Source organism: Strix aluco, chromosome 16, assembly GCF_031877795.1.
Source record: "Strix aluco isolate bStrAlu1 chromosome 16, bStrAlu1.hap1, whole genome shotgun sequence".
Taxonomy (NCBI): domain Eukaryota; kingdom Metazoa; phylum Chordata; class Aves; order Strigiformes; family Strigidae; genus Strix; species Strix aluco.
This window is the reverse complement of record NC_133946.1, coordinates 18,946,432-18,970,529: the sequence shown is the minus strand read 5'-3', so window position 1 is coordinate 18,970,529 and position 24,098 is coordinate 18,946,432. Positions and strand designations below refer to the sequence as shown.

The 24,098-nt window shown below is 39.8% G+C and overlaps 1 protein-coding gene across 2 annotated transcripts in view; it reads left to right on the top strand.

The window, feature by feature from the left end:
* The first annotated feature begins 211 nt into the window (after window positions 1-211).
* The window catches only part of LOC141931049 (mucin-5B), a 45,930-nt gene continuing 22,043 nt past the window's right edge, over window positions 212-24,098 (top strand). For both annotated transcript variants that reach the window (XM_074842706.1, XM_074842704.1), the window contains exons 1-19: window positions 212-316; window positions 1,896-2,151; window positions 3,612-3,726; window positions 5,115-5,202; window positions 7,210-7,343; window positions 7,746-7,971; window positions 8,735-8,860; window positions 9,575-9,692; window positions 11,752-11,890; window positions 12,471-12,572; window positions 13,631-13,700; window positions 13,951-14,088; window positions 14,793-14,957; window positions 15,806-15,900; window positions 17,418-17,544; window positions 20,590-20,842; window positions 21,868-21,920; window positions 22,307-22,407; window positions 22,699-22,850. In XM_074842706.1, the coding sequence (XP_074698807.1) occupies window positions 235-316; window positions 1,896-2,151; window positions 3,612-3,726; window positions 5,115-5,202; window positions 7,210-7,343; window positions 7,746-7,971; window positions 8,735-8,860; window positions 9,575-9,692; window positions 11,752-11,890; window positions 12,471-12,572; window positions 13,631-13,700; window positions 13,951-14,088; window positions 14,793-14,957; window positions 15,806-15,900; window positions 17,418-17,544; window positions 20,590-20,842; window positions 21,868-21,920; window positions 22,307-22,407; window positions 22,699-22,850 (2,540 nt within the window). In that variant the 5' untranslated portion in view covers window positions 212-234. The remainder of the gene's footprint in view (window positions 317-1,895; window positions 2,152-3,611; window positions 3,727-5,114; window positions 5,203-7,209; window positions 7,344-7,745; window positions 7,972-8,734; window positions 8,861-9,574; window positions 9,693-11,751; window positions 11,891-12,470; window positions 12,573-13,630; window positions 13,701-13,950; window positions 14,089-14,792; window positions 14,958-15,805; window positions 15,901-17,417; window positions 17,545-20,589; window positions 20,843-21,867; window positions 21,921-22,306; window positions 22,408-22,698; window positions 22,851-24,098) is intronic.

Sequence of the window (24,098 nt, the reverse complement as noted above, 5' to 3'; positions counted from 1 at the left end):
CTGTCTTGACATAAAGCAAGAGCAAACTCTATACCTGTCTTGTCTGAAAGACAGGAGGTTGCTGGGTGCTAAACGTGAACCACTGAAAGAAAATTGAATGAAGCTCCACCTTTCAGGGACCCTGCCGTCAATGTTTTGTTCTCACGCCAAATTCCTGGACTATAAAAATCTGCCTATAAGCCAAGAAAAAAACACTTCCCTGGAAGGATTTTCAAGTTACTGCTTCATGGCAAGATGGAAATGAAAAAGGGGAGGTCATTTTGGATCTTCTGCCTAATTTGGAGTTGTTGCAAGGGCAAAGAACCAGTTCAGATAGGTAAGAAAAGATCTCATTCTCAGATTATTTGCTCACATATTGCTCTCCATAGGTGAGAAATAGAGTTGTCAAATGAAAATGTGTAATTTGTTCATGTAAGAGCTGTAGGCATGCCAGATACTGTTTAACATTGTACATTGTCATCTTTAATGTCAACCATTTAAGTATTTTAATTTTTTTCTTTCACTACTGGGCAGTTTATCAACTGGTTTATGTCTTAAGTGACTAATCTTAAAGAGGAGACTCTCTGGAAGAAGTTTGCATTATAAAAAAAATGGTGACACCCTTTTCAACACATTTCACATATTTTCTTTATAGAAGTATGTTACCATAATTCCTGCTAGGCTTGATTGACCAGTATGAAATACTGCATTAGGAGTAATCACATTTTTTGTGGTCTGCTGCACTGTTACCTCCTGGTTTGGTTTTGAATGTCTTACACTTTTCCCAGTTGTTTAATACACAAACAATTGATGTGATAATTATTGCAGTCTTAGTAACTCTGGCTATTCTTGGAAGAGGAGTTGCTAAACTTCCTCGTTTCCCCTCCTTGTGTAGAAAAGTGCTAAATTACCCTACTCCATTTTAGTGCTGTAAATGTCTATGGCAAATTACAGTCCCTCTAAATAGCTGTTTCTGTAAGGACTTCTTGGCACTTGAGTTTGTGTTACACATTTCTAACATCAAGATCTGAATTTTTCAGTGTTCCCCTGCTGGTTCTTAGGTAGGAATATTTAATAATATTCTAGAGTTCACTGAGTACATTAATGACTGGTTTTGATTTGATCTGTGATGGATGTTGCTATGATGATTTTCCTGAATGTGCTGCAATAAACAACACAAAGAATTCTGCCCGTTTTCAAGTATTTTCTGAAGTCATGTCTTATATGCACTTGAAGTATGTATCAATACCTTCGACAGAGGTACAAGTCAGACATCCAAGGCATGAGTTTTAGTTGAGATGAAAAACAAGTAGCTCTGAGCTGACTGCTGAATCTGGTGGCAACCTCAATTGCTGAGATCAGCAGCTGCCGTTTTACTGAAGAGTCATGCCACTTGTGATATCTCCTGGAAGGGACTCAATTTAAGACTTTGGACCAAAGTCTTGCCTGTGTTAAGAAGCATGATTTCAAGAATAGAAATGAGATCTAGGCAGCCAGGAGGGGATTCCCCTCACTTCACTTTAGACATCTAGAGTGGAAATGTATCTACAATGTAAATGCCGAGGGATGTCATCCACATTGGCATCCCTCAGCAACCTTTATAGACAATGGAGAGAAACATGCACTCTTGGATCATCTTCGACCTAGGTAGATATGTAAGATAGGGAAGCTGAACCTCTTCTACTTCTCACTGTTAACTTCAGAGGAGCCTGGGCTCACCTGCTCACATTGGAGGTATCTCTGGTATGGACTTCAAAAGTTCAGTGAGGTGAAACTCCTTCCCACAAGGTAGTATCTTCCAGGGGTTAACATTTTTGCCTTTGAAAATATCTCCTTTAATGTTTTTCAACAAAAAAAAGCTAAGCACCTCACGTGTGGTGAATTACTAAGCTCCCCTCCTATGGCTCTTTTTTTAGTCCAGGTCTCTACCGTCAGTAGGAGTGAATGTGCCACCTGGGGCAATTTCCACTTTCATACATTTGACCATGTTAAGTTCACTTTTCCTGGAACCTGCACATATGTCTTCGCTTCACACTGCAATGACAGCTACCAGGACTTTAACATCCAAATCAGACGCAGTGACAAGAATAGCTTCCTGATCTACTTCACTGTCACTATTGATGGAATGATCTTGGAGGTGAAGGAGACAGGCATCACAGTGAATGGGAACAAGTGAGTAAAGACCATACTGTTGTTTTCTTGTGCAGCAGTTTTATTGCTATGTATTAGCAACAGGTGGTCTGTCTAGAAGGTGGTCCTATTCTGCAGAGATGCAAACGGCTGTGTATGATATGTTCATAACACTTTGAACAGGGTATTACGAAGAGTCCACCCTCAGTGGTAGAGGAGGCAAGAAGCATGTAAACTACATCTCCCAGAGATCAACACCAACATGTCAAGCAAAAGGCAATGTCTATGTTATAAAAACAGAAGGTCTAGGTTTCCTGATTCGGAAGGGAGGGGTGGAGGGAAAGAGATGAAATCAACACTTTATTTATAGAAGGTTTTGATTTTGTAGAAACTTTGTATTTTTTTCTCAGAACATTATTTCTAACCCTACTGTTATACGTTGCTGTTCAGGAACAGATGGTCCTTTTAGAAAAAGTTTTCTGTTTCCAGATAGATTAGTCTAGAAAATTGGACTGCTTTGCAGATCACAGCTTGTCTTGGGATCTTCTTACACAAAAGACAGAAGTTTCAAGAAGTCAAAATCAACGCCTTTAATTCCAATCTGAAATGAACCAGAAAGCAAACTGCAAACAGAAGGGTAAAAATACTCCACAAGTAAAATGTCATATGCAACAGTAGTTGAAAGTTGGGCACAATTTTAAGGGCAGCCTTCATGAGAAATGCAGTGACCTGCTTCCAGCATATAGATAGGTATGAAGGGCCAAGACAAGCTTTGACTCTGGGGAAAAATCCTCACAATCTTGTTGGAGAGAAAATTGCAAACATATGGGCTGTCTTCTCTTGACATTCTTCTACAAACAACCAAATATAGAATAGTATCACTTAGATGTAATTGTAGTAGCAAAGCCCGTATGTATCTTCTAAATAAAAGGAGCAAGAAATCTCCTATCTTTTAGTAATTTTCTGATTTTCTAAGTTTTTCAGACTCCGGGAAAATGAACTGTAAGTGCCTTGGTGAGATAAAAAAATAATGTAGGTCTGAGTCATGTCAGTACTTGAGTAACAGAACAGAGCTCTTTTCACACCTCTGTGAATCCCAAATGCCAAGGAAAGGCTGTAGGGATGATGAGAAGCTGCAGTATCCTCATGTGGAGGGTCATTTTCCCAGTATCATGAACTTGTTCCTTATAGGCTTTTGGGTTAGGTCCTTGGGATATGTAAACAAACAGAGCTGCACTGGTATCAGTCAAGTGGCTAATGTAGTATTGACACACTCATGACCATACTACATTGTGTTGCAGATTAAGGTTGTTAAAAGGTCACAGTGGACAAGGTGATCATACCTAAATTTAATGCATTGTGTGGATGAAGGCTGACCTTGGAAAGAAGATCCCCATAGCTTATTTAACTCCTTTTGACTCTAGTTTTTCTTCCTGTATCTCTGAGAGGATTTCATCAGTCTTTTTTTCAATGCAATCTGTTTTGTTCCCTCCAATTTCCAGGATCCCCATGCCCTTCAGCTTGAAGAGCATCCTGATTGAGGACACCTGTACTTACTTCCAAGTCACTTCCAAGCTGGGCCTGACACTCAAGTGGAACTGGGCTGACACTCTCCTAGTATGAACAGCCAGTTAGTTGTTTTTCTCTTGGCGAACCTCATTAGTGCTGAAAAGCAGAGCTGGATGCAGGCACCGTGCTGATATAAGAGATTGTGGGGGGCAGGTATCACTGTATCCACAAGCTGATAGGGACATGTTAAACTAGGTAATAGTTTCATGGGGCAGGGGCATGGAGTTACAACCCCCAGGAATTCCCAACTAATTTTATGTGACACAAGGTGCCACTGTTAACCCTGGAGATAGCACCTCTGTAGTTATCTGCTTCCTCCATGGGGCACTGGCAGCAGCATGGATAGTCCCTCCAGCTCTGACTTGTTAGTTACTCTCTGTCTCGATGCACATCCTGTGTGGGAAACTAATCTGTGTGGCCAGTTCAGACCTTGGCCTCTCTCATTCCAAAGTCTTGCTATGTGGGAATTCCCCTCTGTACATTTCCCCCCCCCCCCCCCCCCCCCAATATCCTCTTTTGCAATAGTGTATTTAAACTTTTGGGTGTGAACACTTATCCTCCACCATCAGGACTGAGACTGAATAAATGAAAGTTATATGTCATATTTTGCAGTTCAGAGAGACAGAGAGAGGGCAGAAGGTGAATAGAGAGGAAAAAAAAATCAGGAAGCAATCAAGTGGTATTCAAATTCTGGTTTAATTAAGTATTTGCTTCCCCCCTTCCCCCGTACTAATTAATACCTGAAGTATTACAGGCACCACTGTAGAGTGGACACAGTTTTAGGGTGACACACATGTAGGAAAAGCACCGCCTCTTTTTGGTGGACCTGAGTGATGCCAGTACTAATCTCCAAGCATGTAGGAGTGATTAGGTGCAATAATTTTATCTAGCAAGGCAATAATGTGCTAACCTGGCTCTTTACTGCCCCTGAGGATGGGCAGAACAAGTTATGCTGGACAGACACCCCCCTGAAATGCTGTGAAGTTTCCCATTTAGCCTATGGACTAGAAAAAGCCTTAGATATGGCTAGCAGCTGACCAGAAGCTGCTTCTTTGCAGCATCCAGCATTAGAGCACAATTATCTGAACTGCCCAGGGTGGAGCTGTAGTACCTTGCAAGAGGTACCACCTATCTATATACCAGTTTCTTTATACTGGGAGACACAGGTCAAAGGATTGGTCCAGTATTCAGCATGTTTCAGTTAGCTCTTTAGTAGATAAGAATGACAATTGCTAGCGGATTATCTTCCTATTTAATTCAACCTGTCTGCAGGTAAGTTTTATGGCAGTTTTGTAACAGAAAAGGAGACTGCTACAAATTGGTAATGAGCATTTCTGCTACCATGCTTTTCTATTGTGAACCACTTTGTAACATGTGCTGCTGATGTGGGGAAAAGCCTTTAAACTCTGGGTTTCCTCTTTCCTTTTGTTTTGTAGCTGGACCTGGAAGAAACATATAAAGAGAAAATCTGTGGTCTATGTGGGAACTATGATGGCAGTGAGAAGAATGATTTGATTTTGGATGGTAGGCCACAAATACATCGTATTCCACATAGAACAGAACTGTTAAAACATGACACAAAACTTGATATCTGCTTCTTCTAAGCAGGGTTTCAGATTTTCTGACAGACAATCTGAAATACATGAACATTTCCATGTACAGGAGCTGTATTTTAAGAGGTTCTGAGATGATTTGGATTCCTCTGCTGTTTGCAAACTCGCTAGAGTCTCAAACTTCTTTGAACCAAATTAATTGCCTTACTATCATGCAGCAGCTTTGCCAGGTTTCCCACTGATAGTAGCAAACTTTAAGGAACTTGTAGGCTCAAATGAGGCACAAGTGCATTTTCTGTCCTTCCATTTTCATCATTTTACAGTTGGATATCAAGTGTGATAATTTTTGCCTCTGTAATGAAATGAAAGCATCATCACTGAGCCAGAGAGAATTCACTGAGCATCTTTGTAAAAACCGTGGTGCCATCCACTGACACCTTCAAATATTGCACTGAACTGGAAAGAGGCCAACACAGCAAACAGCTGAGGCTACAATCCCGCAGCAGATTGCATGAGCTGAAATGAAACCTGCACCCTGGGATATTAGCTGCAGAGCTGAAGCCAAAGTTATAACGTCATCCCTTCATATAATGCTTGGGCTTCTTAAGTCACCAGAAAAATATTATCATCTATCTCACCCATTCAGAAAGAATCCTGAGATTTCATTAAAAATACCACTTGTAGTGGGGTTCATTTTCATATTTCATATTAAGATTTTTAGATACATCTTAGTCATGGTTCTGCTCTTTACTTCCCAAGCGCAACAGCTGAAAATTAAAACTGGCTCAACTTTATCTGAAGAAACAGTTTGCTGTTGAGAAGCAATGCTCTAAGAAAAACAGGCTCTTCTTTTATGCGTCTGGTTCCACAGATAACAGGTTCCTTCATCCGTGGACCAGGTGGACTCCCATGTCCCTCCTTTCTGCTCTGAACACATTCTTCTCCCTGGGTTGAGAAGGCAGCAGTCAGTCTGCCTGCCCAGGCTAAGATCTACTGCACATAAAGGTGCAAAATTTATTCTCACTTTCACACTCTTTTCTCTCGAGGAAAAGAATTATCAGGAAGAAAAATCCTATTTCTGCGTGGCGTATCTCTTCTTGCAACTTTATTCGTCATATTATTTAATGTCAGTTGAGAGCCTTGGCAAATCACATGGCTCCAAGAGCTCAGGGCTTTAGAAAGGCTTCTGTTTCCAGAAAACTTAGTGGTAAAGCACCTGAAAACAATGCTTTTGTGGAAGTCATTCTCTCAGGCCTGCACTCAGTTAAGGGACGGAGCCAGTATAGGAGAATAGACCTGGTCAGAAATCCGTCTATTAAACCTTTTTTTAAAAAAAGAAAAATAATCGGAGAATGGCAATTAATGCATACTCCCTATAAAAATACATAAATTTCAAACTTTGTCAGAAAGATTTCTCACATCCAGGATTGAGTTTCTGGTAATGCATTGGGAAAATGCACTCCTCTAGCTAGTGTAATGGTTACATACATGTATTGTGTGCCTCTCTTCCTCCTGCTCTGTCTTCCCAACTTTTCTAGCCTGTAAAAAGTAATAGATTTCCAGATGATTGCAAGCGTATGCACCTAAGGCTGTACTTTAGGTTGTGATAGTAGAAGACAAACTAAAATGTATGACCATTACACATGCAAATACAAAATTCTGTAAGATCAAATACACCCATAAAAAACAGATGTCTTTGGAAGTGTTAAGGAGCAATAGGAAGGTTAAGGGCTTCATGTGATTATAAATTCTCAGGCTGACAGCAGACCTTGATAGAAGTGTGCCAGATTCCTGACTCTAGCTCAGCAGAAGTTACATCAGGCTGACATCCTCTACAATATGGATGCTGTGGTTAAATTGGGGCATTTGGTGAAGAGAATACTGCCTTAGAGCCCAAAGATTAAGTGCATCTGTATAGCCCATTAACTGATCTAAAGAATTGCAGGCAGTTACTCAGATGCATCTGGGGATTTTGCAGGGTATAAAATGCATCCGAGGCAGTTTGGGAACTTTCACAAAGTAGAGGATCCATCAGAAAAGTGTGCTGATGTGAGCCCAGATGACCACACTGGAAGGCATCCTAGGAGGGAAGACAATAGATGCAGTAAATACGTAAGTATGCATGGCCAAGAACTATAAACCTTCCTGAACAACAGCCCTGGAGAGAGTGTGTTGAAGCAAGTGTTAATTACAGAGCATGCACTGAACAGAATTTTTTGGGAGTCTACCCATGAATCTGAGAAAAATATTGATCTTATAGATGAAAGAATATCCTATTATAGTGTTAAAGAAATAGATAGTGGGAAAAGGCACAATTGAATGAGAGTTTACAGTCCAAGAAAAAGGATCTCAGGACAGAAAGTAAGAGTGGATAATCTCCCGAGGTCCCTTCCACCCTGAATTATCCTGTAACCCTGGAGTTGCACCATCAAGAATTGGGGTGCACATCCTTAAATCTGAAAGCTGGTAAAATGGCAAGTGTCACTTTTCTTTTCATTCTTCTCTTTTTTACAGAAAAAAAGATGCAAGAAACTTATGTCCCGTTTTGGTAATTGCCCCAAAGTGGTTGCTTTTGATGACTATGTAGATACCTGCACCGAAGACATGTGCCACTGTGCAGTTAATTCTTCTCACTCTGATTTGGTTTCCAGCTGCATATGCAGCACTTTAAACCAGTATTCTCGAGACTGTGTCCTCAGGAAGGGAGACCCTGGGGAATGGAGAACTAAAGAACTTTGCTGTGAGTAACTACTGCTCTGGCGATTTCTTTCAGGTTAGGCATATATGCATGTATTCTGATCCCAGCAGAGCAAAACTAGGAGATCTGTTAACTGTTGTGAATCAATCTATAGAAGTACTTTGACAGAAATATTGTTAATGAAAAAGCTCCTACAAATTCAACTTGACTTTGCTCCTTAAATTACAAATATATCTTAATATTGTCCCCCTCCTCCTTATGGCTAAGTTTTCTCCAGTTCTGTTTTGAATTTTACCATGCAGTTAACTCATAAATAGCCTTGTTTTAAATGTTGACATCTAGTCAGAAGAAGTCACTGAGAAGTCTCATGTGTTTGTCCTTAGCTTATCCTGTGTTTTCATACTCAGTAAACCCAGTGGGAAGACTACAAGTAGTTCTCCCAAACTGCTGGTGTAGATTGGGATAGAAAATTAATGCCAGAATGACTGATGCTTCAGGCAAAAATAAACTATTATGACTCCATAAATAAGTCCAGTGTTCTTTGCTTGTATCATGACTTCAGCCAACCTTGAGCTAGTGAAATAATGTGAAGTATTTCCCAGCAGTACTGTTTTCTCCAAAGATGAAGTAAAAGTGACCATAAAGAGTTCCTTTAGAGCTTAAACAAACATGACACATCTGGATAGAAAGTTTAGCAAACCAGATAAGGGGGAAAGGAGGAAGAAGGATTTGGGTGGTGATACAATGATTTGAGAGCTTTTATAAATATACCATTAACATACCCTATTTTCATTTGGTCTTGCAGATCAGGAATGCCCAAACAACATGGAGTACATGGAATGTGGAAACTCCTGTGCTGACACATGCGCTGACCCAGAAAGAAGCAAGATTTGTAAAGCTCCATGTACAGATGGCTGTTTCTGTCCTCCTGGTAAGGCAGTGCGCTTCTTCCAATGGGTCACACATATCAAGGGACAAAGAGGGAGTTTGTTCCCTTTCAGTTAGTGGCAATTTTTTTTCCTTTAACATTTTACACTAAAACCAATTAATAAACTTTTTATTCTAGCATAATTTAACAACTTTCTTATTGGAAGAGCTAGGTCTCTAAAGAGTCAAGATCCTGACACTGGAGGAGGGAAGGGAAAAGTTTCTGAGGACTAGAGAGAAAAAAATGGTACAGATGTGGGAAAATGGGAGTTGTTCTCTAGACAGTAAGAATGCAGGTGAAGATGTCTGATGAGGTGCCTCCCTGTTATGGGGCTAGATCTTGCTGTAGGTGAAGTCACACGTAATAATGCATCGCCAGGTTTGTGCATGTGTAAGTTTGCACATGAAGTAGAGGCTAAATAGGGGGTCTGATCTCTGTTAGATTCACTGTTAGAAAAGGATGGAAACTGGCTCACAGTGACACATTTCAGTAGCATGAAGAGATATTCTTTGGGTTTTGCACTGCTTTCGTATGAGCTCTAGTAAGAAATGTTTCCCATCCATTAACACCTGAAAGAGCCTGGTGTGGTGTTTTCCTTAAAACATATCACTATCCAGAAATGCTCAATACTCTAGAGTTTTTTCTTACTCTAATTTTCCGTGATGGTGTTTCCCAGACTCACCAAAGACGTATTAATTAGCCAATGTGTCCGAACAGGAACCATCCTTGATGACCTCGGTGGCAAAACATGCATCCCTAGAGACAGCTGCCCCTGTATGTTTCAAGGCAAAGTCTACTCATCTGGAGGGACTTACTCCACTCCCTGCCAAAACTGGTACTGTTGTGAACTTGATTGCACTAACAAGGCAGAGGCGTTTATTTCAGAGTGTTCATGAGTTGTATTCTGCTCTTTTTTTTTTTTTTTTTCCCCCCTATTCCTAACATTTGTCTTAAATAACAATGCAAAACCTGGGTCTGAATTTCTACAGTACGTGAAACTTAAGTGAGTCCACAACCTCACATAGTTATCACCCTCACTTGGAACTGCCAGCAAAAACTGAGCTCAAGATTTCAGAATGCAGAAGAATGAGACTCTTTGATGATTAGTTCAGAGGCATTGGCCACTAAAGTGAGGCAAGGAGCCATACCGTGTTAATGAGTTACAGTTCCAACCACCTCTAGATCTACAAAAGGCTCTTTCAAGGCCTGGATCTCAAAATTCCTGATCCTTGAGAATGATTTGATTTAGGAAAAACCCTGTAGCTTGAACCCATCTCCCCTCTACACTACTGAAAGGTGATAAGACTTCAGGTATAGTATTCTCAAAACAGTTTTATTTCTTACTGTGATAGTTATCCAGTGAATGAACAGCTGTATGTGTTATTTGAGCTCCTGCGACACAGCATCATTTTTTGAACACAGCCTAACCTTTACTATAGGGAGGAATGAAATATGCTGTGGTGCATAGTGGGGTAGGCCAGGTGTTCTGCAAACCCCTCTGGATTGAATATTTCCTGCATTTTAAGGTAATACTCCTCAAAACCTGCAGTTTTGAGGAACTGAACTTGATGGGCTCTGAATGGTTCCCACATAGCCACATTCTTACTCCTCACAAAGCCTGAGCTAACATGACTGTGCTGTTCTCTTGTGTGCACTGCTCTAAGAATTCTACCTGTTCATTACCTCAGCTTCTTCACAATCAGTTGCTGAAATGTTGCATCAGCAACTTGCTGAACAGTTGCATCAGTAGCATAAAATGTTGCAAGATCCTGCTTGAAGCAGTTCGTTCTTTCTTTAAAAAGTCAAGTAAATGATTTAGGCCCTGAAAAACATTTCTTGCTTGATTAACTCAGTATCCCTCTGAAGGATAATCATATTCTATGATTCTCCTGAAGGATTTTATGATTCTCTGGCCAATTTCAATTCAAGCTGAACTTCTGCTTTTCCAACTGCATCTCTGCACGCCCTGGCAATGCCCATGTAGTTCTCAACGGATGTTTGTCTGGTTTTCCATCTCTGGTTCACTTCTCTTTTGGTATTGAACAGACTCAGAAGCTCATATTTAAGCCAATGGGGTCTTTTGCTCCACCTACTTCCCTTACCTTTAAAGGGGATGAACTGTTTTTGTGCTTCCAGGTGTGCATTCTTGAAAAACTCCCAGCACTTGCTAGCTCCTCTATCCTCCATGGAAACTTCCCACAGAACCCCTCTCAAATGGGCTCTGAGCAAGCTGAAGTTTTCCCTTCTAAAATCTAAATCCTTGGTCTTAGTACTACTAACCTGCAGTGTGCTCAGCAGGTTCCCAAACTCCACAATATTGAGATCACTACAGCCAAAGCTATCACTAGCCAAGATATTACAAACCAGGTTTTCTTGGTTTGTGTGTAGCAAGCCCAGCAGTGCCTCATTCCTGGTTGGCATAGCTAACATTAGTATGAGGAAGCAGTCCTCTAGGCATTCCAGGAATTTGATGGATGACGTGTGAGCTGCTGTATTGTTCTTCCAGCAGATACTGCGTAGTTGAAATCACTCAGAAGCATCAGGTTCTGTTGACCCAAAGCTTCCTTAAGTGACCGAAATATTGTTTTGTTGGCCTTACCATCTTGGTTTGGAGGTCGGTAGTAGATGCTTACTGTAAGATTCCCCTTGGAGATGACCCTGTAGCTACTTCAAAGCCCAGTGCAGTTAACTCTCTCACTAAGAAGCATTCAACCTTCACACTTTAAGGGCCTAATTTAAAGTCTTCCTCCCACAGGGATTTAATAAGAAGCCAAATAACAAGTTAAAAAGACAGAGAGGGTGTCATCTGTGCAGATTCAGATCAAGATGTTATTTCACCTTTGCTCTTTTAAATCTATGTTTATTCTAACTGCTCCTTTTTGGGTTTTGTACAGTACTTGCAAAGGAGGTCACTGGAGCTGTATCTCTCTGCCCTGTTCTGGAAGCTGTAATATAGATGGAGGATTCCATATAACAACATTCGATAATAAGAGATTCAATTTTCACGGCAACTGCCATTATGTCTTAGCCAAGGTATGAACAATCTCCCATTTCATTCCTAAATCTCTTGAGTAGCATGAGGCATTAAGCTCTGCTGGAGCTTGATATGGCTTAATTTAATTAAACGGCACCAATCCAGCAAAGCACTTCAACACATGCTCAGTCTTAAACCCCATAAATTTTCCCATTTGCAATGGATTGCAAGTCAATTGCTTGATGCTTAGTATCAAAGTTTTGCTGCTTCAACATAATTTTACATCTTTGATTTTTTAATGAATTAGTTTTCTTAGTGGGTGTATTAGTGTAGATTTAAGCATTTCTCCTGAAGCTTTCTTCATGTATAACTGTTAAAAGGAAGTGGATGAGCAAAAATTCCTGCAAAAACATTGAATTCCACGTGGCAGTCTGCAAATATGTGATCCACACAAGTTAATAGCAAGGAAACAGAGGAAAGGCGGTGAACATTATTGATTTTGGCAATAAAATAAAGCAGTTTGCTCCAGTTCTTTCATTATTCCATTTCAGCTCTTCAGAGACACCTTTTTTCTCTTCTAGCTCCCTTCCTGTAACATACTAACAATATCTGCACATCCTTTTTCTTACATGTTTTCAGAATACTGATGACACATTTGTGGTGATTGGAGAGATCATCCAGTGTGGGACATCAAAGACAATGACTTGCTTAAAGAATGTATTAGTCACACTAGGAAGAACTGTAAGTAACTTGCTTTAATCAGTGACACATAATATGTCACTTTTATTTAGGTTCAAAGATGGGATTTCTCTAACACTGCGGACTCATTTTGATCTGTTGCAGTCCTGAGACCGCAAGATTAATGCCAGCAGATGATGCAGTGCATGTGTTTATTCAGTTTTGTTCTACAAGAGTTATTTCTTTTCAAGTTCTTTTGGATTCTGGTTTTCCCATTTTCTTTAGAGGTAGATGGCTAAAAATTATCCTTGTTGGCTTTCTCTCTCTTTTTCATGACTTCGAAATTTTTCACTTGTTTCTTTTTGAAAGATTGATATTTCTACAAGAAAAGATCCCCTTCTTTTTCCAACAGTTCTGAGTCCACAGGTTTTTCCTAATGCAGTGAGTGAAATAGCGGAATTTTCCAAATGAAGGCCAGAAGTTTCTCCTATTGAAGATTATGCCATGATTCAATTCAGTGGAAGCTGGGTTAGGGCTGGTATTTTTGCACTCCTAAAGATATACAGATACATTCTGTCCATCTGGAACTTAACTGGTGCAGTCCTAACCTTGTTAGGAGATCCAACATCCTAATCTCCTTCTATAATCAATAAAGGAAGATGGGGATCTCCAAAGGACAAGTCAGCCCAAGGTATGACGAGTCCTTCTGGAGGGGCCTGTCTCCCTCCATTGGTTACTGAGGGAGTTTGAGTCAGATAGCTCTCATTTTGGGTATGTTACGTTTCCAATGGGGTGGATCCAAACCTACACGTAACATCTCACATGTTGTTCTCAAAAAGTTAACTAACCTCTTAGGTATGTGAGAGCACTCAATAAAAAATGTTGCTTATGGAGAGGGTTTTTCATTTTTAACAAAAATGAAATGAAAATGGCCATAAAAATGGCCTAGAGATTTGCTCCAAGTTACTGTATGGCATCCAGACACTGAGTTATATTGACCCCAGAGGTGATCATGTTTTGAAGACACTACTTCTTAATGCTTAATGAAGCTTGTGAGGTTGCTATTATCTGTCTCATGTCATATGCATTCACTACTGTGGGCTTTTTCTTTTTCCCTGCAGACTATAAAAATATGTTCCTGTGGAAATATCTACATGAACAATTTCATTGTGAAGCTGCCAGTAAGCAAAGGTAAATGTCCTTCACATCTTCCCCAGACTAGCCTACACCTATTTACACAGGGATTCCTGCTCCTTTCTTTTAAAAGCACATGATCCTGCTCATTGTTAGGTCATTTGACTCAGGTGGATACTAGGTCTGGGAATCCGTGGGAATTCCTGTGTTACACTGGATGCACTGGTAAACAGAAGTTCCTATTTACCCAGCTTCATAAAGATTTGCAGGTACATGCATCTTTTTTCTTTCTTTTTTTCCTCTTTAGATGGCATCACCATCTTCAGACCCTCTACATTTTTCATCCAAATCTTGAGCTCAACCGGAGTACGGATTCAAGTGCAAATGAAACCTGTAATGCAGCTCTCCATAACAGTCGATCATTCTTATCAGAATCGCACATCTGGTAGGACACATCATGTTCCTTCAGTTTGCTATTAAATTGAGTTATAGCTGCTTGTCTATCACCTTAAGTGAACAAATTATTTGATTTTATATTGACTTTGATATGTTAGAACACCTGGTTAAATCTATAGCCTTCCTGAAACAAAGTGTTGGCTAAACCCTTCAATTTCCTGAAGAAAATTAGATAATCTCTGTGATGTTTAGTGTGTCTAGGTTTTTTAGACTCTATCTGTAAAAGCAGACCTTCATCAGAGACTTGTGAGATGCCAGCTATAGTCTTGATTTTTCCACCAATCTCCTGTTTACATCATTTAAGCTTTTTGTGCTTCTGTTTGCTATCCCTGTAATGGGATTACATCCTGTCTCTCCAACCCATTTTGTTTTGCTTTTGCAATTTCCTTTGCTTATAATCTTTTGGGGAAGGCACTTTTTTTTTGTCTGCCAGTGTTTACTGAAGCACATTTAAACAGCTTCCAATCTCTGTGCTATCACTAAATGCTACTGTAATGCAGAAAAATAATAATTACACTCTAAAGACAGGGTCCTGTCTGATTTGTGGGAACATCAGGAAGTCTGACAGAAAATGGGCTTCTCTCAGGCGAGGTCCGTTATAGAGTTAAGAGTGTTCATCTAGAAGCCATTCCTCTTCCACTCATGAATTGATTTCTTCTTTTCTTTTGCTTTTTTTTCTTCTACCCACACAAGGTCTTTGTGGCAATTTCAATAATATCCAAACCGATGACTTCAGAACAGTCACTGGAGCTGTGGAAGATTCAGCTTCTGCTTTTGGTAACTCATGGAAAACTAGAGCCAGCTGTTTTGATGTTGAGGACAGCTTTGAAGATCCTTGTTCAAACAGTGTGGATAGAGGTAGCAGACTTTTTGTCTCTGGATTACTAGTGCTAAATAATTTTCACATGACAGATAACTAAAAAAGTTTTAGAAATCTCACAAGCATCAAAAGCCACCACCTTTGAGGCTATTACTAGAGAGAACACATTGGGTTTTACAGGTCTTTAAGGTGACAGCTTTGCTTTTAAAACAAAGAAACCTTCACTGCTGGAGAAAGACCCAACACCTTCTTCACTGATGACTTGAAAAGCACACACAGCATCAATGAGAACAATTTAGGTTTAAGGCAGACCATATTTGGTTGTCAATATTTGGGCAAGATTGTCATCCAATCTAGGTTGTTACAGATGTGCTGAAGTCAAAAGGAATAAGTTATCAACAGTACTGACTTCATTGTACTATACCTGGTGCCCTGTCTGATTTCTCACTTTGACTGGATTTGGATATATATAGGATATTCTCTAGGTATTGCCACATGTAATTAAAGCTGCAACTCAGAGCCACGCAGCTCACTGATTATTACATGCTTGGTATTATTGCTTGACTATAAAGAATTTCCTGACTGCAAAGAAATAGGAAAGTTTGATGGAGAATGATGAAAATGGGAAGTTTTTGCAGATGTTCTGCTAATCCAGACACAGTAATGTGTTAATACATGGAGGGTGAAACCTTTCTCTTAGGGAGGTGGCTGTTCACCCATCCAACTATATTTATCACCTTGATATGTTAATGCCCTGTATTTCCTTCTGGCATTATCTGAACACTTCAAGACATTCTAGTTCTGTGTGATACCTGATAAGAATATTGATTCAGAGAGTAATGTGGTTTAAGTGACTATGGACAATGATATCTTTTTCCCGCTTCAGAAAAATTTGCCCAGCACTGGTGTGCTCTTCTGTCTAATACAAGCAGTGTGTTTGCTGCCTGCCACTCTGTTGTAGACACTTCTGTGTACATCAAGGTAAGGCACTGGTCCAAATGGGTGGTTTAATCCACTTGAGAGACTGATCTGCCAAGAAGGTAGTCTGGCCTAGGGCAGTGAAATAGGTTACAGTAATGCCTTTTTACAAAGAAGTTCACCGACGCTGATGAGAAAAATAGCAAAATGAAAGTTTATGCAAGATATGATGGACCTTTTTGGCTGCAGCCCTGAAAATGTTGTGACTGCCATCACTGACAGGTCTGTTGCATGATCCAGAAGCAGGAAAAAAAATGGGTTTACTGTTCTTGAAAACTGCTCACTCTTTCAAAGGCCAAATCAGTGTTTCTGTGTGGAATTGAACTGATATCTTTTTCAGCCCCATGGATTCCCTCTGGCTTGGTTTAAAAGTCACATCTAGGGGGAGAATATATACTAGATTTACATTGTTTATATCCCATTTATTACTGTGGAATCATGTTAGTCTCCTCATATTTAGAATGCAAGAAGCTGCCCATAAGTACTCTTGGTGTACAGCTCTATAATGCTGCTGAGGAAGTTGGCTGAGCTAGAGAGTTGCCGCATTTATATGAATAGTAAAAAAGTTTCTGCAAAAACACAGAAAATTCATGGAGGGGGTGTGTGTGATACAACTTACTGAGAAAATACCTAAGCCTGAAATTTTATCTAAAATTTAATATGTCTTCAAGCACTTTTAAAAATATGGCTTATGCTTCACCTCTCCCAACTTTCCCTCAGAAAATATGTCTGCTTGAGAATTCATCTTAACTATAAGTAAAATAGGAACTTGCAATTTTCAATTAAGGGAAAGTAAAAACCAGTTTCTTATGGATATGTCTGTTATTCCTGCTGATCTCATCAGATTTTAAACCATCATTCATGGAAGCATTCTCCACAACATCAGTAATGGCAGGATAAGTCACCACCTATGCAGTATGACCCTACTGCTCTTGAGTGACTGGCTGTATCTGGGTTCTTCTGTCCAGCCACGCAGTTAAAAGAACTTGAGCTTTGAATCTCCTTTATACTTACCTAACTAGTTCTTTAGATGTCATTACATACGATTTCCTATTAAACTGTTATGTGCCTGTCATTTGATTGGGTGTATCTTATCTACACACTACATAGGTACACAAGTGCCAGTCATCGCTGTGCAGTATTTTCAGCTCTGTATATTTTCACATGACATATTTTGACATGTCCTAGATTGTACATCCTCATGGGAAGCTGGTATAGACATTTCTTAGTGCATTAATGAATTATAGGTGCCCTCATCATTCTTATTATTCATCTATTCACCTGTGTTAGAAATAACATTGTTGCTGTTGCATGACTGTAATTGATTTCGTATTTCTCAGGTTTGCATGGTATTTCATTAGCATACATTTTCTCTTAGAGATATTACAAATTAAGTTTCACTGGTAATAATACTTTCTAAAATATATATATTGGTTGGCTACTTTTTAAATTGCTACGTATTTCCCTGTTTCTTTTGTGAACTGGGCATAACAATACCCATGTCCTTTTCTGTCCCCTAGAAATGTATGTATGACACCTGCAATGCTGAGAAGAGTGAAGTTGCACTGTGTAGTGTGCTCTCTACTTACTCCAGAGACTGTGCTACAGCAGGCGTGTCCCTGAAGGGCTGGAGGCAGGGCATCTGTGGTATGCGTCCTAAAATACCTTGGGTAGGGATATTGGGGAACAGCTTCAGGAGAGAGCAGCCTGTGGCAGTCAGTACCTTTGTGCTTAGTCATCAACTTAGTTGGTCTTTGAAAAGCAGTATAACATATACTTTATAAAAAACTTTTGCCTGCCAAAATCAGTTCATGTCCACTTAATGCTCTTATGATGCATGTTCCTTGTGCAAAATACTAGGTGACTTCAGTACTCAGAGAAGCAAAAGAATATGAAGTGTATTAATCAAATCACAAGAAGGAGTTGCAATTAGGTTAGTTTTGAACACGTGGACCTCCTCATATATTTTAATTCTGATACTTTTTTTGCAGTTTATGTCAGCCCTATTTCCCATGCAAATGGTATCACTCTGATTAACTGTATTTTTCCATGTTACAGTAAAATAGTAATGGTTTTTAGTAAATATATATTGGTGATATCTGAGAATGTGGAAGTGTTTAAAGGCATTTTCAGCTCAGGACTGGCTAACAAATGAATAAAAGTTTCTTGGACACACACATTGTCACTAAATCCTGGGTTCGGAGTCCACATGTGTATATCTTTGGCACAGCCAGAATTTATTATGAGATGGTATCAGAGCTGAGAATAAAACTCACAAGTCCCATCTTCTGAATTTTACTTCAACATTTCCATTTTTCCACTGACAATCAGATAGTTCAAGTGAGATTTGTCTATATCGACATGAAAATAGATATATTGGTTTCTTGACCAATAGCATCTGAATAGGAAACATAACAACAATTATTTTAATGCAGATTTGATGCAGGTATGATCTATTTAATTGCCTGATTTAGAGGCTAGCTGGGATATTTAATGGAGACAAACAATGTAACCGCTATGGTGCTTTGTCTAAGGCATTTAAAATTGCAGTAAGAACAATTTAACAAATTTGTGCTGAAATAATTCAAAGGGAACACAGTGTAGTCCACAGCAAATTATCCTATAATCAGAAGATTTATGTACTAGACACAGTCCGTGTTTATTGAAAGCCTTGTTATCAACATAGAATTACTGACATTTTTTATGTCTAAACAAGACTGGTTTGCAGCATGCGTTAGACTGAAATCTGTGGACTCATGGCACAGTAGTTCATATTGATTCAAGCACTACAGTAACCTTGTGAAAAAAATGCTAATGGCTTAATCAGTGCAAATATTTTAGGCCTTATTTAAGAAGAAATAATCTTTTGGGGACGTGCCTGTGATAAGATTGAAGGTTGCGCTATTCATGAGTGAAAGAATAAATAGTCCTGTGGTCTGTCCCATTGCGGGGGTTGGAAGGGCTCTTCCAGCTCCTGCAGCTGTGTCCAGCTGAGCCGGGCTGCAGGCAGCATCCAAGGCAGGTTATATCCTGAGGGCATGTCTACCTTGCAGTCAGCAGAGTGTCTGAAATAAGTAAATCCTACTAGCTAACTGTTGGCAGTGTGCTTATGTGATGCAATCTTTAGTGGAAGCATGAGCTGTTATTTGAGTTACTGGTTACCCAGAAGACCACTGGGGTCAGTAGTCTCTGTTAAGTCTGTTTTTCTAGTGCTCCTTGTGCAAGCTAGCTTGAAGCTATCTTTGGTATGCTCACATTCTCTGCATTCACATCTCCAGCTGTACGTGTGTAATCTAAGATTAGAAATCTGTGACCATGAGTACTACAATCAAATAACTTTTTTCTTACCAGATCTTGCTTTACCAAAATTGATCTTTTTCCTCTATGAAAAATTAAAGGGAGAAAGTAAACACCTTATTTTATTGTATTAATAGCTAACAACTGAGACATCCATTCACGTAAATCTTATGACAACTCATGTTCAACATCTTTATTAATAACCTCCTTATTTGGCCTATTTTTATTTACAAATACCAGTTGCTGCATCTTCATTGTATGCCTATAAATCAGGAGAATATGGCCTGCCCAATTTATACACAGCATATTGTGTCTGCTCCAGCTAAGACCAGGAAACCAGCTGGATTTTGTTGGTGGAGGTGGTGGAGTTGAATGCATTCACCAACCTAGAACACTAATTAATCTAAGAACGTGTACTATGGTCATGGACTGGAAAGCCATACAGAGCTTTGTTTAAGCACTGAACCTGTTGCCGATATGGTGATAACATTGCTGCAAAGTTGATTAGCACAATTACCCGTGAACAACTCCCCTGTACTTTCTAGTACATCTGTGTATCTGAAGAAGAGCTGTGGGGTTACATCTATGGGTGTTAGTTAGAAAGAGGTCTAGATGACTAGATCCCCAGTTCTTGTTGAATTTCAGAGGAATCTGGATGTCAGGCTTTCTTGAAAGCCACAGCCTTAATGTGGCTGATATTTCCTGACAATATTTGATGTTATCCCTATGGATCACTACTGCAGATTTTATGGCAGAATTTTGAAGGTGTTTCTTGGTAGCCTGTGAAAATTAATCAGCTTTTCACTGTCTTACAGAGTCAGCTGAGCTCTTTAGATTTTGGTATTTAACTGTTTGGTCCTCCCAGAGCTCTTAGAAACTGTTGTTTCTTATTTCCCCAGAGGATGACAACAAGAGTTTTCCTCAAGACACCTATGAGAATTCAAACACACTTTCTTCAGTAGCATCAAATGATTAACAGAGTTCCTTGGTACCACCCATTTAACGTCAAAATCTGCCCTTTACAAAATATGCTCATTTCTTTAACTATTCCCAGTCAAAGAAATTATTAGTAAAGGACAGAAAATTAATTTTTAACTACAAGGACAAGACAGAAGTTATTGGTTTCAGTTCTTGGCATAAGATAGCTAATTGTACAAATTACAAAATTATACTGATTCCCTTATTCAGTCAGGATATACCCTGCTGAGTATTTCAGTATTCAGTGTCACATAGTTTAGGATATGTGAGCAGACTTCACCCAGACCACTGGGAGACAAGGTCTTCTAGTTTGAAAAAAGCACATTTGTGGGTACCAGCATGCAGAAAGCTGCATTAACAGCATGAGTGATGATTGCACAGAGAAGGCCATACATCCATTTTATTTCTCTTGCAAAGATCCCTCTGAGGAGTGTCCTGAGACTATGGTTTATAACTATAGTGTGAAGTACTGTAACCAGTCTTGCCGCTCGCTGGATGAACCTGATCCGCTGTGTAAAGTTCAGATCACTCCAATGGAGGGCTGTGGTTGCCCTGAAGGGACCTACATCAATGACGAGGAGGAATGTGTAGCTCCAGATGACTGTCCCTGCTACTACAAAGGCAAGATTGTTCAGCCTGGCAACTCCTTCCAAGAGGACAAATTGATGTGGTAAGCTGCTCTGATGATGCAAAGGCTGCATACCTGGGGGATGTCAGGGCACACTGGGGAAATCCCTGCTCTAATCCCTGAATGGTATCATTTTACCATAAAGGAATGATGACAAATTTCTCCTAGATTACACCAAAGCAAATATTCCCCTGACAGGAAGTGCAGCCACAGCAAAGGTTAAGATCTTATGTTCCTGGTAGCAAACAAGAACCTGAAAACATGTTAAGTAGAGTAATATTTGCAATCTATCTCTATGCAGAGTTTATTGTGTGTAAAAAATATCCTTACACAGTGGGAGAAAGTTTTTTTGAAAACAGGGGGCTTGCAGAAGTTTCTGGCTTTGAAATGAAAAACCAAAGTAAAGAAAAACCAGCAACACACTATCCTGCAGACTATTTTAAAAATATAAATGATCCAGGAAAAAGCCCCAAAATCTCAGTTTTTAAAAGGAGTTTTTTAAAAAGAGAGAGAATTTTTGAGGAAAATACTAAAAATAACATAATTAATTTTCATCTGCAGAGAAAAACAATTGTCATTTTCTCATTTTCCGTCAGTTCAGGGCAACAATGAAAACACACCAGGGGAAGGCTGTTTTTCTCAAACTATTTCTATCTTTAAATATCTACATATCCTCTATCTCTTTCTTCCAACTCCCATATCTTTTTCTGAAGATTCTAGACTATTTTGAAAACACAGATTCACATAGTAATTTAATAGGTCTCTTATTTAAGAAAGTGTAAGTTTTATCTCAGGGAGTAGAAAATAGACGCTTAGAAAAAACTTGATTCAAGGAAAATACACAGTAAAGCAGAGGCAGATGAAGGAAAAGTATTTAACAGCTGGGTGTCTTCATCTTCCTTCCGGGGATCATAATTCATGTCTGTGAACCTGATAGCTGTAACAAATATTCATTTTGATAGGAATTTGTTATTTGTGTGTCTAGTGAAGCTTTGCAGTGCATTTCTCTCTAGTGAGAGAGAAATGTGCAAAGAGCTGACGTGTTTCATTTTATGGAATCTCTTTAGCAAATGCATTCAAGGAAGATTAGACTGCATTGGAGAAACTGTCCTGGTAAAAGGTAAGATTTTGTTAAATAATGGCATTACGGTATCAATTAGTATTTATGATGTTTTTCTGTGTTATCTCTCACTTTCCATAACATTTTAGTATTCTGCAGATTTTTGCCTTCTCCCTGAAATACGCTGGTTATTGATAATAGTTGTCTCTGTAAAAATGTCACCAGACTTGCTGAATTCTTTAAATGATGAAGATATTACCCAAAACTTAGAAGGTATCTGCCTCCTTCTCCCCACACTGTTGGTGGGCAGAGCAAAAGCTAATAAAAACTGTAAATGAGAGACACATGCTGACCTCTGAAATGCTCTGCTCCTGTTTACAATTGCTGATGGCATCCTTATTCCTTTCACTAAATTACCTTCTTAAAATGTTTTCTTCCTCCTATAGATTGCCCGGCTCCGATGTATTACTTCAACTGCAGCTCTGCGGGTCTCGGTGCGACTGGATCAGAATGTCAGAAAAGTTGTAAGACGCAGGACATGCACTGTGTAAGGACTTTACCTCCTAGGAGGAACATGGGACATGATTGTACATGTATGATTGTCCTTAACAAATGCTGATGGTAACATGTTACACTGTTCACAGACCAACTACTTTACTGATAACACAGCAGCTCAACCATGTAGCTGTGATGTTTGTAGTTTGTCTGTCATTAACTTACAGTTATGGGATTTAAAAAAAAATTCAAAAGTTTGGCATCCAGAGCTAGCATCTCTGCTGGTTCCCTGTAGTTTCTGTGCATTAATTAGTTGTCTTTTGTTGTGTCTTTATATATGCAGTATGTCACTGAATGTGTTTCTGGCTGCATGTGTCCTGATGGGCTGGTATTGGATGGCAGTGGAGGATGTATTCCCAAAGATCAGTGCCCATGTGTCCATGGTGGACACTTTTATAAACCTGGAGAAACCATCAAAGTGGACTGCAACACATGGTACGTTATTCCAGGGAGCCTTTTTTTATTACAAAGGTTGTTAAAATTTTCAGTGCATAGTGCACCCATGGGGGACGATGCATTTTGAAGCCTTCCTCTTCATCATTAGAGCCATCAGGCCTCTAGTAAAAATAAAAGGGGAACATGTCCTCTTTACAACATGCTGCATGAAGCTGCACTTGGGGAGAACAAGTACCAAGATCTTCTGTCAGACGATTTCCATCCTTTTCTGCAAACTGCTTCCACACCAACTTTAGAAGTACCAGCCTCATCCAGGTTGCTCTGTAGCTGGTCATTCTACAAGGGGAAATTGAGTCTGTGTCTGTTGGACACAGCTGAACCTCAGAAAAGGATTAAATTTAGAGGAGGGAAAAAACCACAATCTTCCAGTGACTTGCAGTGCTTCTGGGTGCGTAGTTCTCGGATAAGATAAATGAATGCTCTAGTTGCTCCAATTGCTGGTATAACTCTGCCATAGCCTTCACTGTTATTACTGATCATGGTGGGTAAAATGCCTTGAACCCTTACTGATTATTTAGGAGGATGAGACTGTATAGTCCTGCCAAGAGGATGCACAGAAAATAAGGGGCAGATCACCACTTGTACAGGCAGTCAAGTCTAACATGTGAAGCCAAACCCTGATAAGCAGTTGTTGATATTGCAGAGGCCATTAAGAAGTTTTATTGCAGTGAGGGCTTTGTTCTCTTATGAGAACAGGACACACATTGGAAAAAAATTGCAGTCTCTGTGTCAGGGGTATAACTAAAATTTTCTGTCTGTGGTCCCCCTGAACTGGAGATAAAGTTTGTCAAGGTGTGGTGGGTTGGCCTTGGCTGGATGCCAGATGCCCACTAAGCTGCTTTCTCTCTCCACTTCTCAGCAGGACGGGCTAGGGCTGGGGGCAGAAAATAAGATGGAAAAAACTTGTGGGTCAAAATAAAAGCAGTTTAATAAAACAAAAGAAAAGGTCGCACATGAAAACAAAGACCATGTGCAGAAGCAAAAGAAAACAGAAGATTTATTCTCTACTTCCCATCAGCAGGCGATGTCTGCCACTTCCCAGCAAGCAGGGCTTCAGTATGCATAGCAGTTGCTTCGGAAAACAAAGGTCACAATACTGAATGCCCCCCCTCTCCTCCTTTCTCTTAGCTTTCACTGCTGAGCAGACATCACACAGTATGGAATATCCCTTTGGTCACTTTGTGTCAGCTGTCCTGGCTGTGTCCCCTCCCAGGATCTTGCCCACCC